This window comes from Micromys minutus, assembly GCF_963924665.1.
Source record: "Micromys minutus genome assembly, chromosome: 12".
Classification (NCBI taxonomy): Eukaryota; Metazoa; Chordata; class Mammalia; order Rodentia; family Muridae; genus Micromys; species Micromys minutus.
In genome coordinates, this window is record NC_137981.1 from 58,846,539 (window position 1) to 58,866,403 (window position 19,865).

Here is a 19,865-nt window from a genome sequence, read left to right on the forward strand (position 1 = left end):
AGAGAATTTTACTCAGGCATAAGGAGTTATGTTATCTTCAGGAAACTGGATGGAACTGAAGACAGCCATTTAAAATTTTTAACTTCTTTGAGACTTCAGCACACATACAGCAATGTATCTGGATTAGAGCCAACCTCCACTCCCCACTCCAACTGTAGGTACCCCCAACCCCAAAACACCATGTCCTCAGATCATGTTGTCAAGAAAAGTAACTGAAGACACACATGAAGACAGAGGGAGAATTTCCTGAGAAGAGTTAGGGAGCTCACAGAAGGGAGAGGGGTCAGAGTTCATGACATTTAAACGAAATAAGCTCTGCAACTGTCGCCTTACAAACTACACACCAGTGAATACATACACAGCATCAGCACCGTTTACAAGAGTGGTTCACAGAAAATGCAACGTTACGCAAACGTTCCCTGGTCACTTCTTCATTTACAGACAACTGTAAATAACCACTCAGGGTCCACGCCAGCGAGGCAACTGCTCTTCAGTCTCGGCGCAGCTCCCCAGCCGGTCAGCGCCAGTGAGGGCCCGGGAGGACCAGCAGCAGAGCCCTCCGTTCCCACGGAGTATCCCAGGCGGCCTTCTGCCCTCAAACTCCACGCAATGCTTTTATGTGTGTTTCGGCCAGCCACAAACACAGCCTTTATGTTTTCCAGATGATCTTTTCCACGGGTTTAATTTCTTGCCCTCTCTTTAAGCTATCTCCTTTCTGAGTCAGATGAAAGGCTAGGCAGGGAATGGGGTTAACCTAAACCACAGCAGTCTCTGGCCTGTCATCTTCAGAAAGTCTCATAGTCTCTGGGGTGCCAAGTCAACTGCGTCAGAAACTGAGGAGACAGAACCCTGCCTTCGAAGCTCTCCACCACCTCAGCTACCACAGACAGCAGTACAGTTCCAAATAAACCTCCCCATATGCATCTGATTTCCACACAGCCATGACTTATTCAGTCACCCGTGTTTTTCCCGGAGATATGAGTCTAGAAACGGTATATTAAAAAGACTGAGGAAATGACGTAATCGGTAATGTGCTTGCCATGTCTGCAATGAGGACCTGAGTCCCAGGCTTCATATCACACAGGAAACACGTGCACACACACGTGCACACACGTGCACACACACGTGCACACACACGTGCACACATGCATGTGTAGCAGCACTCGCCTGCAACCCCAACACTCAGAAGGTGAAGACATGAGACTACTTGGGGCCCGCTGGCTAGATAGTCCAGCCCAACTGGTGAGGTCTGGGTTCAAGGAAAGATTACGTCTCAAAAAACAAGGTGGAGAGCAACTGAGGAAGACACCCAGCATCAACCACAGGCCTCCACATACACAGGTGTGTGCACACACACTTACACACCACTGAAGGCGAGACTCTCTAAAAATAAACCCAATGCTTGCTCACTACATGTCTCTGGCTCACCACCAAATGGATGGCCACTGCAAACTCAGTCCCTCTCCTTCTGCCCTGCTCTCTGCAAAACCACCACTTTGTCAATGTCACCACTGTCCTGAAACCCACAAGCCTCTAGTCGGCCGACAAATTGTTGTGTATACTAACCATTTGGCTGTAAACTTTAAATCCTCAAGGATCATGTGACTGTGTGCAGCAGTTTCTTCCAAAATGTCACCCTACCAACCACTTGGTAGGCGGGCCACTTGCTTGCCACCGCTAGGCTCTGATTTTAGCCGCTGTGAGTCCCAGGGGCTCTAAAAAGCCAGTGTAGCCAATGGCCAGTCCCCAGCCCTCTCCACACTGCCCGGCCACAGTACCCAAGTCAGGGCGTCCCTCTGCTCTCCTTAGGACACACTCTGCGTCCTTTCTTTCTCAGTCACCGTCCCACCACGCCCCGAAGCCTGACCTCAGAGCCCGCAGCCCACAGCCATGGACAACCTCCTCCCATCCTGAAGCAGGCCTGGCTCCTGGTACCCACTGCAGTGACTCATCTAGCTGCTCTTCGAAATGCCACGCATCTGGAATCTGGTGCCCACAGACCATTTGCACTGACATCCTGGTCAAGATGCCATGGTTTCTCCTTGTGAACATCACACCATAGCCTCCCTCCTCACCCCGTGCTGTGGCAGTGTTTCTGCCCGCAGCACCTGCCATCACGGCCCACGTCCGATCACTTTCCCTCTCTGCCCAGACCCTGCAAAGCCCCCATCTCCCCTCTGCAGTCCCTCAGCATATCTCTCTTCATTAAGCGCCCACACTGGCTTTTCCTCTATGTGTCTGGCACATTTCTGCCTTGAGACCTGGACACATGGCCGCATGCCTTCCTCAAGGGACTGCAGATTTCTGACACACTGCCAGGCCTGCCCTGAGGCATGCCACATCCTGCACGCACCAGCTCATTTGGACACAAGCCTCCCTGGCAAAGGCAGCACCACCGCACACCAACACCATGCCCCGTCCCTGCTCCGTCTCTCCACAGCAGCACCAGCTGCAGAAAGGAGCCGCTCTCTCCTCCCGCCACACTTGCTCTCTCCTCCCGCCACACTTGCTCTCTCCTCCCGCCACACTTGCTCTCTCCTCCCGCCACACTTGCTCTCTCCTCCCGCCACACTTGCTCTCTCCTCCCGCCACACTTGCTCTCTCCTCCGGGCCACACTTGCTCTCTGCTCCCGCCACACTTGCTCTCTTCTCCCCGCCACACTTGCTCTCTCCTCCCGCCACACTTGCTCTCTCCTCCGGGCCACACTTGCTCTCTCCTCCGGGCCACACTTGCTCTCTCCTCCCACCACACTTGCTCTCTCCTCCCGCCACACTTGCTCTCTCCTCCCACCACACTTGCTCTCTCCTCCCGCCACACTCAGTGGGTTCTGGAGCCCAGGTCAGTGAGTACCTGGTGGAGCAGCAGCACGGAAAAGCTTTCTGGCTCCAGCTGTGAAAATCAGGAACTTTCAGAGGTGTGTGTGATTCCTGCTGGGCCGTGTTTTAGCAACACCCCTAACCTGAAAGTCATGACCAATCCCTACCTCACAGAGCTGGTAAGGGGTTAAAAAACACGACCCGGCAGTACTTAGAAATATTCTAATAATAATAGTTATATAGTACAAAAGTATTGTAACCTCACTGATATTAACAGGCTCTGATACTAGGGCAGTGGAGGCAGGAAGATCAAGGGTTCAAGGCTATCCTCAACAACTTGAGATATACACAAGTCTCAAAAGCACAGAACAAAAATACAGATATATGTATGTATGTGTGTGTGTGTGTGTGTGTGTGTGTGTGTGTGTGTGTAATGTATATATAATCATATAATATCAACTTAGGAAACCAATTTTAAGAGCGGGCCTGAACTGCTGCCTGGTGATAGAGAAGATGCCTAGCATGTTTGAGGTCCTGGATTCTATACTGAGCATAAAAACAAAATAAAGAGTAAGTGCTCTGAAGTCCAAGGACAAATCGGAAGAGGAGCAGAAAGACTGTATCGACTTTAGAGGTTTGTAACGGAAGAGGTGAGTTTGCAGCTCAGCAAATCTGAGCAAGGGAACCCAGGCAGGTGGCAGTGTGGGGCAGTCTGAAAGAAAATGGTCCCATAGGCTCAGAGGGACTGGTCTATTAGGAGGTGTGGCCTTGCTGGAGTAGGTGTGGTCATCACTGGGGGGCAGAATTTGAAGTCTCAGAAGCCCAAGGCAGGCCTAGTGGGCCACGGTCTCTTCCTGCTGCCAGAGACTCAAGATGTAGAACTCTCGGCTCCCTCTCCAGCACCATGCCTGCCACAGGCTGCCATGTTCCCACTGTGATGACTATGGACCAATCCTCTGAACTGTACGCCAGCCCCAGTGAAATGTTTTCTTTTAAAAGGGTTGCCCAGGTCATGGTGACTCTTCACAGCAAGACAATCCTAGGAAGGCAGTGTCATGGGAAGGTTGTGTAGGGAAGACTGAGGAAGATGTACAGGAACTCTGAGGAATGGAGGAGCATATTAGGAAAAGAGGGAGTACACAAGGAAGCAGCTAAGATGGAAGGAAGGCGGAGAAGTTCTCCACACTCGGGTCCTTCCTCCTCCCACAACAGCAGATGAGAGTGCTCTGCAGAAACTGTGCTGCCCCTCCCCCATCTCCGTCAGCACCTCCACAGTACAGCCAGAGTCTAAGCAGCTCTACATCCTCAGAATTCGGCCGATTCGCTGCCTTGACTGTGGAATGCTAAATGCCTCTGGAAAGCCCACACGAATCCATTCCATCACTGGCTGAGCCTCAGCCCAGTGCAAGGCCAGTTTGCCCAACTGCACTTCCCTGGAAGGACTGTTTGGCCATGACCTCACCACCCTGGGTGTCACAAACACATCATCCTTCTTCCTTTCACTCTAACACCAACCTGATGACACTGGGCTGGGTTAGAATGAAATTCATTTCAAATTAATAACAAGTGAAAACCTAGAGCTGACTTTCAGCACATGCACACAACAGAGGTCACATTATTTGCTCTATTTAAAGATGAGTTCTACCAATAGATGTCAAAAGTATCGATAAATGACTCTCTGAATAAATAAAAAAACAAAACAAAAACAAAAACCATCCACCGTTGGACATGGCTCGGGAAGCTCAGACAAGCTGACTGTGAGTTCAAAGACAGGCCGGGCTACACAGCAAAGGTCTTCTGCTTTTAATTCACTTACAGATATTTATATCAAAAGCTCTGAGCTGGGAGCAGAGTTCGCTGGGAAGCTCTCCAGGGCTGTCAACCCACCCACCCTCCACTAGAAATTCTGTTTCCTCAGAGTCCTGTTTATTCTGAGAAGTTGGATAAATAGGCTCACCTGGAGTCTGAGCTATGGTCCCCTGGAGGGCCCTGTGGGAAAATGTAGAATAACCTACTAAGTTTGCCAGAAGATTTCGGCTGCTTAGCAATTCCTCTAAACATTTCAATTGACCAGCATTGGGATAAAGGAAAATCTTATAAGCAGCCTCCCGAACCTGTAGTTAAAAGGGAAAGAAGAGAAAGTCAAAGATCTAAACGTCATGCTTCAAAAGCCTAGCCAACAGCTACCTGGGCCAGTGCATCCGTCCCCATTACCCACAGCCGGCCAATGAGCCCCACATTACCCACAGCCAGCCAATGAACCCCACATTACCCACAGCCGGCCAATGAACCCCACATTACCCACAGCCGGCCAGTGAACCCCACATTACCCACAGCCGGCCAATGAACCCCACATTACCCACAGCCGGCCATGGCTTCCAAAGCAAAAGAATAGGCCACACAGGTCTACAGAGCTTTCGTAGGACACAAGTGCACGCACTCTGAGAAGTCAATTTGCCTATGCTCTGTCCCTGTGTCAGAAAGCACTTATTCCTGGGGACTCAATGACTTCAAGAATTAAAAGTCACCACACTAGTCATTGACTGTACTCCAGAAATTAATTCCTTGAGAGACATGAATTTTAACTATTTTCCCTATTCAAAGCATTTATGGAACTAACTGTATCACAAATTAAACTTTCAGATCTTAGTGACACAAGGTCCTTACGGCCAAAATATCATGTGCCATGACAGTACATTGGTACACGTGACAGCACAGTACGGCACATACACTGGAAGCCGAGCAGAGCAACGGGAGACTCCTACCAAGTCATCGGAGGCTTCTGCATGTAGACTATCGATCACTAAGTGGCTTCCGTCCCGAGCAAAGTGGTGCTGAATGTGCTGTGGCAAGAGGTGCTGCGGGATCTTGTTGGGGAAGCTGGTTCCCATGAGGAAAGCGCTGCTCAAGTCCAAGATCTTCACGTTGAGGTCCACGGCTCTTCTGCGCTGCGTGTGGGGAGAGGGTGATTAAAAGCCGTGTAAACTAGCAGCCCACAAACAACACCTCAACTGTTGATACGGAACACTGGCAAGTCATCTCTGTTCCCAAAAACCTTCATTAAGTCAGCACGTGAGCTGGTTACATCGGTGTAGTGGCACTTTAAAAAAATGAAGTATTTGAAGAGTAGTAAATCGTAGATTTGTGTTAAGGTGATACATGATTGAACAGGAGAGAGATAGGCGGGGAAAGGTCTAGGAAGGATTCGAGGAGGAATCAAGATGGAGCCGGAGAAGGAGGATCTAGACCCAGGTGGTCTTAACTGGCGACAGGTAGAGATGAACATTTTTAAGGGTTTCTATGGGTCGTTTTATCTCATGTAGAAGGGCAGTTTGTATCTTTGTCCATAGGATGTAATCTTATTGTGTAGAGGGTTTGTGGATTGAGAATTTAACACATAAACCTGTTTGATAAGCTTCTAAGCTTTGGAGTCATGTTTGTGCCGGGCAATGAAGGAAGGAACACACCGGGGCGGCCGTATCCACCCAGACAGAAGCAACAGGGCGGGTGGAGTGAACCACCTGGGAAGGGAACCTGGAGAGGGTGGCCTGCGGAACCAGTGACAGGGTCTATACGCTTGGTTCCATACTGGCGCAGTATCCACAGAGACTGAGAGGTGGGGACGGGGGAGGGGGGAGTAAAAGGTTAAGACAGCCTATTTAATATTTACTGCAACAGCAGATTAGAAAGATGCTGAATTTAAAAGACTAGACTAACGGCAAAGAGAGAAACACAGCTTTGCACAGAACAACACTGAACACCCAGAGGGTTCTGTTTAAGGCTCTGCAACAAGCCCTTAAAGGCAGGAGGACCCTCTGGGGTAGGCAGAGGCCTGAGGGGCAGAGCTGCGTCTTCCACACATGACCCAGGTGTGTGGTGCGTGGAACCAGTTCCTCGGTCAAGTGTGACGAGGTTGGTACTGGCACGGTCGTGTAGGTTTTAGCTTGCAGTCACACTCCAGAACACAGTCTCTGGGGAGAGAGAGTTCTTAAGGTCCATGATCAAAGGAATCGCCCCAAAAAATAAAAAAGAAAGAGACCGTCTCATGCTACCCAGGCTGGCTGTGTCGCTGAGGATGACGTCACACTTCTGCTCTCCTGCCTCTACCTCTCCCCAGCCACAGCCCCACGGGATGATGGGATTGCAAGCTTGCATCCTTATTTATGCAGCGCTGAGGTTTGAACTCTGCCCACTGAGCCTTAATCCCAGCATGCACCACACAGATCCTAAAATGGAATGTGAGCTGTATCCGTGTAGTCTGAGGCCAGTCCGGAGTGCCCGGGCTCCTTCAGCTACTCACCGGAAGAAACGGGTCAGGCTTCAGGTGAGTCATGTGACCCGCCTTTAAAAAACTATTAGGCAACACTCCCCCCCCCCCCCCCCCCGACAGATACGTAAGATATAAATGTGCACTTGACAAGGAGCTGAGAAGAACCGCACAAAGCCCTGACCTTGGTCCACCTACGAAATGGAAGTGGGGAAGATCAGCAGTTCAACCTCGACCTCAGCAACCAAGTCCATGCCATCCTGGGCTACAGGAGACCCCAGCCAGAGCATAGACACAGACACAGACACACACACACACACACACACACACACACGTAAAACAAGACTTCAGTATCCACAAGACTTCAGTATCCAAAAAGAGTCAATGTGGAATAATGACCTAAAGCTTCAACATGGAAAATGCTAATTTTGCTGGGAAAAAATGATTTCCAATGCCTTCAATGGCTTCTTAATCCGGACTCTTGTGGCTGTGTGCTGCCACCTAGTGGTTGTCAGTGGGATAGCAAAGATGATGAATGGTGTCTAAAAATTAGTTTTAAATTTTTTCCCAAAGCCTTTTTATTAAGAGTAAAACATAACATAATAAAATTAATCATTCCCAAAATTTTATCAGGCGTCAAAGCCTCTGGGAAAATCTAGTTCACTTTCTGACTGTAGCTGTCGCCTGAAGCTGTCATTCCACCATTCTGGAACAGGCCAATGAGCAGGGCGCGGAACTCTAAAACCCTGTGAAATCACTAGAAACACTTCTTAAAATAAACTGTTAATTTTAAACTCCTAAGTTATTTTCATGAGACATTAAAATACTCTGAAAACGGGCAAACACAGAGGCCCACGCCTGTAGCTAGCTATTTGGGGAAGAGGAGGCAGACATGTGATCTTGGGAGTTCAAAGCCGGCCTGTGGACACAGCAACATCCCATCTCAAAAGTAACTGGAGCAAACCTGGAAGAGCATAAGCCTTTACGTGTGCAAATTTGTCGTGGTGGCGGGCTGCCTCCAGAGCCTCCCTTCTAGGAAGGCGATGTCTCTGTCTCAGGGGGCGTCTGTAAGAGCAGACACAGGCGCTGCAGAGCAAACGCCTCACTGCGGCACGGCGGGAAAGAGCGGGTACGTTGTATGCATGTGCACGCTGGATAAGAGCGGCTGTGTCTGCACTGCGGAAACTGAACGTCAACAATGGTCAGCAGTTTCAGACGCAGTCTAACACACATTCTGTGCAATATGAAAGCTATGCGACACTGTTACCCCAGCAGTTAACAAAGCAGGATTTGGGGAGGACTGTATTCAGTGGGTTGAGTGCCAGCCTGTCACACTGGAAGCCCTGGGTTTGATCCCAGCATCTCCTAAAGCAGGTGTAACGGAAACGGTCTGTGTCACTAGCACAGGAGCTGGAAGCAGAAAGATATTCTTGGCGGCACAGAAAGCTCGGCGCTGGCCTGAGATGCGTGAGACCCCATTGCTCACCAGCAAACAAGTGGAAGGCGTCACACTCAGTTCATGCTGACTAGCACTGCAATGACCCATCCGACAGTCATGAGGTACGTTACTGAATCCAGAGCTGGTTCACATTAACAAACATGATCTACTGGACATACAGCTCAGTGGCAGAGCACTTTCGTAACATGCCCTGAAGATGACATGTGATCTCCATGTACCAGTCACTCTGGCCCAACACTGAGCGGCGACCCACTCAAGGGACCAGTTTGGCAGAGCATCCTCTTCTCAGGACAACAGCAGCCAGTGTGGGAACGCCAGGCACTAAGGCTGAGAGCCGAAGCAAGTGACTTTGTTTCCACCCCTGTAAAACAAGAGGATGTGCCAGGCCCTCCATCCAGAGAGAACGCTGCATGTCACACCAACACCACTTGCTGCCAAAGCAAGTGTGTGGACCCACCAAGCTTGTCAAGTGTGAACACACGCCTGTGTCAACAGTCCACCTATTCTCCATCTCAGCCTCATTCATGATACCGACACACTGAGTTGTCACTTCATTATGGATTGACACACTCTGAGTTGTCACTTCATTGTGGATTATCAGGAGTGATGGGCCAGCTTCCAGAGAGCACTACAGAAGAATTTTATGACAAGTGGAAAAGTCCAAAGAGTTTACTAATACCCCATCATGTGATACACAAGGGCTCTAGCAACTAAATGTTAGTAACAACACAACAGCTGGAAGCCGGGTGTGGAGACACATGAAGGGAAGAGGTCAGGAGTTCAAGGCCAGCCTCTGCTACATAACAAGTCCACAATAACCCTGTCTTCAGAAAAACAATGAAAGAGCTGACGGTGGAGCTCAGCTGGTGGAAAGCTCCCCTTCTCCCGGTGTGTTCAATGCCCCCGTTTAATCCCCAGCTCTTGGTCAAAGATCAGAAAGGCAAGTTCATCTTCAGCTACTTAGCAAGATCAAAGCTAACCCGGGCTACAGGAGACCCTATCTCTAAATAAAAAGGTAGATAGGTAAGTAGGTAAACAGACAAGACACACAAGTAAATGTGCCCCCGTGTGCTGTCACGCACATTTAATCCCAGTACTCAGGAAGCAGAGTGAGTTTGAGGCCAGCCTGGTCTACATAGTTCCATGCCAGCTGGAGCTATACAGACCCTATCTGAGGAAAGAAAAGACCTGGGTGGAGAGATGGTTAAAGGTAGAGATGGCAGGAGTAGGAATCGGTTCCTGGCACCCACATGGTGGTTCAGAACCACCTGTAACTCCAGACCCCAGGGCTCCCACACTCTCCCTACCTCCAAGGCCATGCATGATGTCTACATACTTGCATTCAGGCCAACTCAGACATAAGGGAAATCAATGTAAGAGCATATTTTAATGTTTGTACACTGCAGCTGTCTGCAGACACACCAGAAGAAGGCACTGGATCCCACTACAGATGGTTGTGAGCCACCATGTAGTTGCTGGGAATTGAACTCAGGACCTTTGGAAGAGCAGTCAGTGCTACTAACTACTGAGCTAACTCTCCAGCCCCAAGAGCATATTTTAAAAAGAAAAATATTTACCTTTTCTTCATCTAGATGGATTCCACTGATTTCAAAGTCAAACATAAATAGTTCAGCTACTCGCCTAAAATAAAGTGAGCAAAAGTTACAAGAGTTCATTAAAGTTACAAACAAAAATCAGTCTTTATGTTCAAATCAGGATTTCGTAAACTTACTATTAAAGGGAACTACTTCAACACAGCCACAGTTTGTTTCTTTGTCCGAAACAAGCCCCTACCGGCCTGTCATGTCCACATTTAACCCTAGTGAGGCTGGGAAACTAACATCCTAGTTACTTCAGCTCCATCCAAATCAGTAACTAAAACCAGGATTGGTTCACACTTGGACAGCTTCTCAAGGACCGCTGTGTGGCGTGTTCGATGTTTCTTGCAGCTGGGGCAGCAGGCCAGCTTCTCTCCGACGCTGTGCCACAAGTGAGCACAGTGACAGTAGAGAACTGCCCTCTATCCTGCCTTCAGGCTTGAGACCAATGAACAGCTTTCCTGTCAGCGATATTGTTTTAATTGCTTTTGTTTCTAGTGCTAGATTAATGAAGTATTTGGTATATTCTTCTAACTTTGACTTTTTAAAACTGAATATATTTATCTTCCCAATTGTTTCATATAATTCTACTTATTAACATATTGCTGTTTTTGTTTTATGAGATAAGATCTTTCTACACAGCGCAAGCTAGCTTCAAACTTGTGATCCTCCTGCCTTAGCCTTCGGAGTCCTGAGATTATAGGGGAGTACCACCATACCATGCCTGGCTCAAACACATCTTGAACGAACAGAATTAACATTACTCTAAACTTCACATGTTCTTCCCACGGTACTGGGATCACACCCAGCGCTATACGTAGACTTGGCAGGTTCTATAACAGTGAGCTGTCCTCACATCAAGGTCTTCTAAATGTCTAAAACTTCAAGGATCTTACTAGGCATCTGAGAAGCCTATGGTTCCGGCCCTCTGAAAGGTGAGAGGCAGGAGGATAGCAAGTTTGAGCAATGCTAGACTAATAGGGAGTTCTAGAGCCTGTCGCAAAATTACTAATAGGACCCATTAACAATGCATTCATTCATTTGCATGCTTTCTTAAACAATGCAGAACACGTCACCGGCCCCTAACTGGTCTCATTACCCACCTCACACCACCTTCCTTCCCAAAGCACTGTAAAAACAAAGTACTTTTTTCAACTTTTCCTTTACTTTTATGATTTGCTTTTAATTTTATGTGCATTGGTGTTTTGCCTGAATTTATGTCTAGTGAACATGTCAGACTCCTTGGACAGTTGTGAGCTCATGTGGTTGCTGGGAATTGAACCCAGATCTGGAAGAGCAGCCAGTGCTCTTAACAGCTGAGCCATCTCTCCAGCCCCCAGAAATCTCTTAAACAAAAATATTTCATGGTATCACTTTGCTTTAAAAATTTATGTGTCAGGTGGGTGGTGGTGCACACCTTTAATCCCAGCACTTGGGAGGCGGAGACAGGCAGATCTCTGTGAGTTCAAGGCCAGCCTGGTCTACAGAGAGAGTTCCTGGGCAGCCAGGGCTACACAGTGATCCAGTCTTGAAAAACAAACAAACAAACAAAAATTTATGTAGTTAATTTTTTTCTCAAAATATTACATCACAAACAAAAATATCTTCCTATATTTAAATATTCATTAAACAAATAAAACTTTTAAATCAATGTATACTCTGCTAATTCCATGCATGAAAATATACAACTTTTCACGTTTGTGCTAGGTTCTGTTGTAAACATGACATATTTCCTGTTTTCTCCCTTCCTGTGACTGCTGTAGTTTTAGAAGCCTATGTACGGCCAGCATGATGGTGCACACCTATAACCCCCACAGAGGAGCAGAAGCGGGTCCCAGAAGTTCAAGGCCAGCGTGGGTATGTGAGACCCTGCTTTAAAAAACAACCGAACAGTCTTTCTTTCCTTTCGGCTAGATGCCTGCTGCTTGCTGTCAAGATGGGCAAGTTCATGAAACACGGGAGAGGGGTGCTGGTCCTGGCTGGGCACTACTCCAGACGCTGTCGTTGTCGTGAAGGACATTGGCGATGGCACCTCAGACCACCCTTAGAGCCATGGCCTGGTGGCTGGAACTGACAGCTGTCATGTCAGTCTCCGAAAAGTGACAGCTGCCATGCTTTTAGATGTGTTTTTGTTTTCAACATTAAATATTTTATAAAAAAATGGCCAAACATCAAAAAACAAAGATGTCTATGCACTTCTTTACCACTGTTCGTTTTAAGATAAATTCCAAGAAGTTAAACTGACCAAAAAGGATTCTTATATTGACATGCGTTCTTTAATGGCCTTCCCTAAGGATCCAGACATGGTGTAAAGAGAGGAAGCTGTGTGCTGGAGTCTCCAAGAAAGTGCAGGGGCCACAGGATACGGAGAGAGGCACACTCCAACCCAGAGGGCCCAGAGGGCTCTCCAGTGGCCTGCGGAGTCAGTCACGGGGACAGGAATGGACGGGTGAATACCTGGTGTCGGCATCAAGGGACTCCATGAGCTTCTTGTCGTCTAGTAACTTCTGCAGACTCTGATACAACTCCACATTCGTATTCAACCTAGAAAGACCACGAAACGTGACTTTTCTAATCCACTTCTAAATTTCCCCTCTACACCAAGAGAATGGGACTGGACGACTACGTACAGATTTCGGAGCCTCCAAACTGGTAAGTCAGATCTCAGAGCCCCCAAACTGGGGAGTCAGATCTCAGAGCCCCCAAACTGGGGAGTCAGATCTCAGAGCCCCCAAACTGGGGAGTCAGATCTCAGAGCCCCCAAACTGGGGAGTCAGACAGATCTCAGAGCCCCCAAACTGGGGAGTCAGATCTCAGAGCCCCTAAACTGGGGAGTCAGATCTCAGAGCCCCCAAACTGGGGAGTCAGATCTCAGAGCCCCCAAACTGGGGAGTCAGACAGATCTCAGAGCCCCCAAACTGGGGAGTCAGATCTCAGAGCTCCCAAACTGGGGAGCCAGTTTTCTGTGTCTTCTTTTGAACCAGCAATAATAGTCATATTAGAAACTGTTCAGACAGGGTCTTCCAGCATTAAACTGTGAGAGATGCGCAAGCACTTGACAGGGACCGTGGGGCAGGCATCTCTGAACTGTCCTTCCCACGGCCTGCGGCCAGCAGGACACAGGAGCCAGCTCTCTCCCTGACACTTGGGGGCTGTGTTGGGGAGTGAGTAGGTGACATGGAATATTCCTCTTGAGCATCTTTTGATTGACGGTAACTGCCTTGGTCCCCTTAACATTTGGGGGGACCCGTGAGACTGGTGACAAAGGAAACCCCCCAGCCCACCAGCCACTTCAGATCTTTAATTGCAAATGGACCAGGAACTAGCCTATCCTTGAGTCCAGGGATAAGAGTAGACTAAGGGTGGTGTAAAAGAGGCTGTCCTTCCATCAGGATCCACTAGGTGGCAGTGGGTGCTAGTCTAGGACTGATCCTGAGGCCTGGGACTTTGGACCTAGGGAGAGGACAATGATGCTGATATTGGTGCACGGGTCATGACTCCGCTCTCACCCACACAGGCACAGCTAGCCTGAGGCCTGAGGTCTGAGGCACAGGGCTGAAGTCTTAAGGAAACCTTCGTGGCTTCCAATTTCTCCATTAATGACTGTGAGCCACTTTCAGCAGACGGGCGCTCTCTTCAGGGAGAGACGGAGGTTACCGTCAAGCACTGGACCACTTCACCACCAATCACGGGTCTCCACTGCTCTCCCTGAGTGCCTGGGCTTAGAGCAGGCTGTGTCTAAAATCAGCAGGACACAACCGTCCTGGCATCCCAGAGAGGTGGCCTGGCCATGCTGACCCCTTTCCTGGGCACTCCTAACACAAAGTGGTCATTACCCCGTAGGAGCCCTTGTCTCAGTCCTTGTTGCAGCACAGGGTCAAGTGTCCAAATGTGACAGGCCCTGGTTTTATCCATGTAGTACACATTAAAGAAGATAAAAGTCGCATTTGCTGTGCTTGGGAGACAACTTTCTAAGATACGAAGTCTGTCCAACCAGCGAAGCCACCTCCTTTCCAACTTCTGGTTTCTGAAACAGTCTCATGGTGTTGCCTGACTTTCTGTTTCTTTTCCCCTAAGCCCAGGCTAGGCCTAGGCACGCCCTGACACTCCTCCGTCTCAAACATTATCTGGCTTGGTGTCACATACCTGTGCTTCAGAACACAGTGCTGTCTACTTCAACAATCTCTTTGGAGCATTCATAAATGGCTTTAAACACCCGATCACTTCCAAACCACGTCAGAATAATCCCCCCTGGCCTCCGCATACAGCCTTCCTTGGCTTTCTCAGAGTATTAAGATATTCCTGATCACAACTCAACACGGTCTAAAAGGAGTCTTCAAATAAACACATATTTGGGCTTCCTATTCTGTGGTCCACAGTCACGTATACAACTGACTCATGCTAAAATCATGCTAAAATCATGTTAAAGTCGAGGAACTCCAAATATCCATACAAATACTCGAAAGACCTTCCCTCCTGCCCTAGGTTGCTTTCTGTTGCCCTGAAAAAACATAATCAAGTGGGGGATGCCAGGGCAGAAACTGAAAGGCAGAAGCCGAGGAGGGCTACTCACACTCCATGACTAACACAGACCCTCTTACACACCCTAGACCACCTGCCTAGGGCTGGCCCTGCTCACGGTGAACTGGGCCCTCGGACACCCACCATTATCAAGAGTGTCTCACAGACTTGTGTGCAGGTCAGTCTGAGGGAGGCAACTCCTCAGTTGAGGTTCCTACAAAAACCCAACCAGCACATTTACCGTCAACAGCACTGAGGACAAATATCGCTGTATGTCCCCGAGTGCCCAACACCTTCTAAGCATCTCGTGTTTGCCTCGTTTCATTTTCACACACAGCATCCCGGAAAGTCGGCTTCATGAGAAGCCAGGAGAACGGCTTCAGCTGCCGTGACCTCCCCAGCCCTCCCGCCGCCTTCCTAGGCTGCTAGATCACAGCATCTCCTCCCACCCACCCTGGAAGTGACAAGCTCTATACACAGAGCCGCCTGGAGTGGAGGGGACATACTTCTCCACCATGGTGCCAATACTTCTGCAGGCCTCTTGTGCAGCCTCTCTGAACGCATGCTCTGGGTGTCCAATTTTCACAAAGTCCGCCTAACAAAGGGAAAGACAAAATCCTAAGGGCTTTGATTGAACAATGGATTCTAAGACAAATCACCATTTTTTAGATTCTATGTGCCATTAATCACCTTTATTAATACAAGCAATCGAATTTGGGGCCTGGTTCTGGCAAGATGGCTCAGCAGATAGAGGTCTGGCTTGTAGGCCTGGTGACCTAAATTTCACCCATGGATCCTATAAGGAGAAGCTCCTGAGAGTTCTCCCATAACCCTATGTCTGCCCTCATTCACACATCTCATGGCATGCATGCTCCTACACACTCTCTGCACACACACACACACACACACACACACACATGGCACACACCCATTCATGCATGCTCCTACACAAACACACACACATTCATCCATGCTCCTGTACACACACACATACATTTTCACACTCACACCCATTCATGCAAGATCCTGCGCGCACGCACACACACACACACACACACACACACTCATACATGCAAGCTCCTGCACACACACTCACACACATACTCATTTATGCATGCTCCTGCACATACACACTCACTCACACACTCACACACTCATACATGCTCCTGCACACACACACTCACTCACACACTCACACACACTCATACATGCTCCTGCACACACACACACACTCACACACATTCATACATGCATGCTCCTGCACACACACACACTCATACATGCATGCTCCTGCACACACACACTCACACACACTCATACATGCATGCTCTTGTACACACACACACACACACACACACACACACACATCCATGGCATGCTCCTGCACCCTCACACACACACACATCCATGGCATGCTCCTGCACCCTCACACACCCTTGTTCTCCATTCTGAGTCTTACCAGGTCAGCCACCCTGCACAGGCAATCTGAGAGTTCATCAAAAATGAGGACTGTCTGTGGCCCTGGGGGTGTGGAACACGCTCGCTCGACCAGCCACTCCGTCTTCCTCAAGGCTTCCTCCTGGGCGACCTGGAATCCTTCAGGGGTGCTGAGCTCAGGAACTCCAAAAAGACCCTGAAAGTACAAAACAGCATTTCTAACTTATCGCCAGAAGTAGTTTTGTCTGCTTTACTTTCTAGAACTATTTTTGTGCAAAGCCCTGATTTTGGTTGGTCCAGCGACCGCCCCATCTGTGCTCATGGGAACAGAGTCACTGTTTCTCTGTCACGCTACACAAAGCAACACTAAAATGTTTTGAAATTTTATGTCTCCAAGCCTCCCCTACTTTTCAAAAACAAATAAATGGTGTGGGTTAAAGAGTCAGAACTGTGGCTCGTGAGAAAATGGCTGGGAGGATTAAAGGAAGAGTCAAAGGTTTAACAAAGTTTCTAACAGTGCCCGGCACACAGACCACCTAACACATGTTAACAGTCACCACCATCGGCTTACAACTTTGGTCACATGGAAACATACGACCTCATCTCTCGTGCAGCGAGGTCTCCAAACATAACAGCAGCCTGCCCACCACTGTAAAATGAAGGAAACTAACTCACAAGGGGACGTAACCAAACCTAGTCACTGACTGGAACTAAGGCATTGCAGTATTTTAAGAAAGAAAAATAAAATCACTCCTCTGATGGTCTTTGAAGAGCAGATGCAGCCTGAAGCTTAGGGCCCTGGGAAAGCCGATGTTTAATATAATATATTCCAAAGCGTGCCATGTCCTCAGCACAAGACTCTCGTCTAAGTCACGCGGCTCTGTAACAGGGAGTGCGTTCTCCTTTTACAGACACGGAAATGCGCTTTAAAGTTCTTTGTTTCCTGTGACCCCCCCCCCCCCAGCTATGCATCCCAAGCTTATGTACGTACCGGCACCTACATACGCAAACAAACAATAACAATTAAAAAACAACTTGGGAAGAAGCACTGGAGAGATGGCTCAGTGGTTATGCTCTTGCAAAGGACCTGGGTTCTGTTCCCAGCATCTTATTCGGCAGTTTGCCACCTGTTGATGATTTCAGTTTCAGAGGATCCAACACCTCTCTTTGCCTCCACGGGTGCTGTGCACGTGGTGGATTTACACACATTTTAAATTTTAAAAACTTTAAAGCCAAACTTTTGTAGCATGTAACTGTAATCCCAGCACTTCTGCTCCAAAATAGAACAAGAAAATAGCCCAGAACCTCAAGAACCAAATAGAAGCAGGTAAGGTAACCTGAGTATTCAGTCCAATAGCAAAGCCAAGAGAGACCCCGCCTCCGTAAGGTAGAAGGCAACAGACCCAAAAAGGCTGTCCTCTGGCCCACACCTGCTGGACTTGTACTCATACACACACACACACACACACACACACACACACAAACTATTGTTTAAAATACAAGTAAGATTGGTTCTATTACAAAACCAAGGTTGTAAGCCGATGGTGGTGACTGTTAACATGTGTAAGGTGGTCTGTGTGTCAGGCACTGTTAGAAATTTTGTTAAACCTTTGACTCTTCCTTTAATCCTCCCAGCCATTTTCTCACGAGCCACAGTTCTGACTACTTAACCAACACCATTTATTTGTTTTTGAAAAGTAGGGGAGACTTGGAGACATAAAATTTCAAAACATTTTAGTGTTGCTTTGTGTAGCGTGACAGAGAAACAGTGACTCTGTTCCCATGAGCACAGATGGGGCGGTCGCTAGACCAACCAAAATCAGGGCTTTGCGCAAAAGCAGCTCTGCTCCATCGGCACTGCCAACATCAGCTCTGTTAGTGCCAGCACCATTGATCCTTATGGGTTTGGAGAAATTTTATATCAAAAGAACTTTCAAATAGACAAAGTTAAACAGAGATACACCATGAAGTACAATGAAACTAGATCCCAGACTCATCTTCAGAAAGCTGCCCAACAATGAAATGCTAAAAGGTAAAAATAACCCTTAACTTTTAGAACAGTGGTCCTCAGCCTATAGGTCTCGACCCATCTGGGGGTTCATATTAATACTATGTTCATAACTGCAGCAAAATTAGTTACGAAATAGCAATAAAATATTGTATGGTTGAGGGTCACCATATGAGGAACTGTATTAAAGGGTCACAGCATTAGAAAGGTTGAGAGCCACTGTTTTAGGACAAAGTCTGAAAATACAAATAAAGAGATTCATCCTTCTCATCTTCCGGGCCTTTTCCTCATTCATTATCAAGTGCCCAACACCACCACAGGCCGAGTAGAAATAGCCAAGCAATTCTGCACGGTGACTTCATAGGCTATGCAATCAACCCCGAAGCACGACAGGAAATCTGATTTTTCTCAGTAGGGTTCTGTCGTTGCTTTCTTTTCTACCACAAGTTCTTATGCAACTCGGGCCAGTCTCAAAGTCAGTTTGGAGCCTTAAGGGCTGCGCTTTGTATCCTCTTGCCTCGACCCATCAAGACTGTCTCACAAGCAAGAGCCACTGTGCCTCCTTTAAACAGAGCAGCTTGAAATGGACGACTAAGAGTGTCATTACAAAGCCAAGGGCAAATGTGAACTCTGAAGCCAGAAGGGAAAGAGAACTCGAACTTGAGCAGGGGAAGGGCTGAGTAGGAAGGCAGTGGGACTGCCGCCCCGAGGCGCGCTGATCCCGGCACAGTCCCCTTTCAGCGAGACGCGGAGCCCGCGCCGCCCAGACCCACGGCACGCTCACCCGGCGCTCTCCCAACACGTCCCACAGGTGACCCTGGGGCTTGACGTTGAAGGCGGCGCCCACTGGGGACCAGCTAGTGCTGACGCCCCGGACACAGCTCCGGCCCGTGCGTCCCCGCAGAGCCGCCGCGGCTCCCCAGCCGCACAGCCGGCGGGCACCCCGCGTCCCCGCGGCCAGCAGCATCCTCCGGGCCCGGCTCTGCCACGCTCCGGAAGCGCGTGCCCCGCGTTTCCAAGGCAGCAGCAGCTCACGCCGCGGCAGTCGCCTCGCAGACCCGGACTTGAGCTCGCCGACTCTCCTTAGCAAGAGCGTCGCCGCCCCACACTGTCTGAGCAGCTCACGTTTCGTAGCGCCCTCGTGTGTCCGGAGGCAGGAATGTCCTGGGTTTGAGGTCTGGAACTTTTTACAGATGCCAGGAAAGAATGTGAGACCTCAAGATGAGTTCTTGATGCTTTCTCAGAGGGGACTCAGTGGCGGCGCGTGGAAGCATCCAGAAGAAACCACAAGCAGTCGGAATCCAAGGCCCCCGTCTGCTCCAAAAGAGGTTGAAGTCACTCCCACGTTTGCACACACACCAGCTATGGTTGTGTGTAACCATGTGAACTAACTATTAGAGTATTATCATCTATTTTGACTTGGGAAACTATTGATACCGTCTAAGGGTCTTGAAATGATGTCGTCTAGGGGGGGGTCTCAGTTGGATTCGTTTTCTCTGTCAGTCGAAGAATTAAAAGGCAGGAAAAAATCTGAAGACCAACATGTAACATCAGAGAAATCTTAAGCATCGTGGACAGACTTAGGAGAAGAAGGAAGGTGGGGGGGGGGGGGTGCCGCCTGCAACAGGCACACAGAAAAAGACTTTGCAAGGGGGGGCTCAGAAAGCTTTAACAAAAGGTCTCTTCTCAGGGGGTGGTTTTTTGTCCTTTGGTTGGTTGGTTTGGTTTTGGGAGGGGTTGTGTTGATTTTTGGTTTTA

General features: G+C 48.7%; 1 protein-coding gene across 1 annotated transcript in view; it reads right to left on the reverse strand.

The window, feature by feature from the left end:
• Positions 1 to 19,175, reverse strand: part of MIPEP (mitochondrial intermediate peptidase) — a 92,879-nt gene extending 73,704 nt beyond the window's left edge. The window contains exons 1-7 of the mRNA XM_080926211.1: positions 18,892 to 19,175; positions 16,122 to 16,295; positions 15,169 to 15,257; positions 12,599 to 12,685; positions 10,121 to 10,184; positions 5,583 to 5,765; positions 4,775 to 4,931 (exon numbers count right to left, since the gene is read on the reverse strand). Coding sequence (XP_080782337.1) covers positions 4,775 to 4,931; positions 5,583 to 5,765; positions 10,121 to 10,184; positions 12,599 to 12,685; positions 15,169 to 15,257; positions 16,122 to 16,295; positions 18,892 to 19,074 — 937 coding nt within the window. The 5' untranslated portion in view covers positions 19,075 to 19,175. The remainder of the gene's footprint in view (positions 1 to 4,774; positions 4,932 to 5,582; positions 5,766 to 10,120; positions 10,185 to 12,598; positions 12,686 to 15,168; positions 15,258 to 16,121; positions 16,296 to 18,891) is intronic.
• Positions 19,176 to 19,865: the final 690 nt, after the last annotated feature.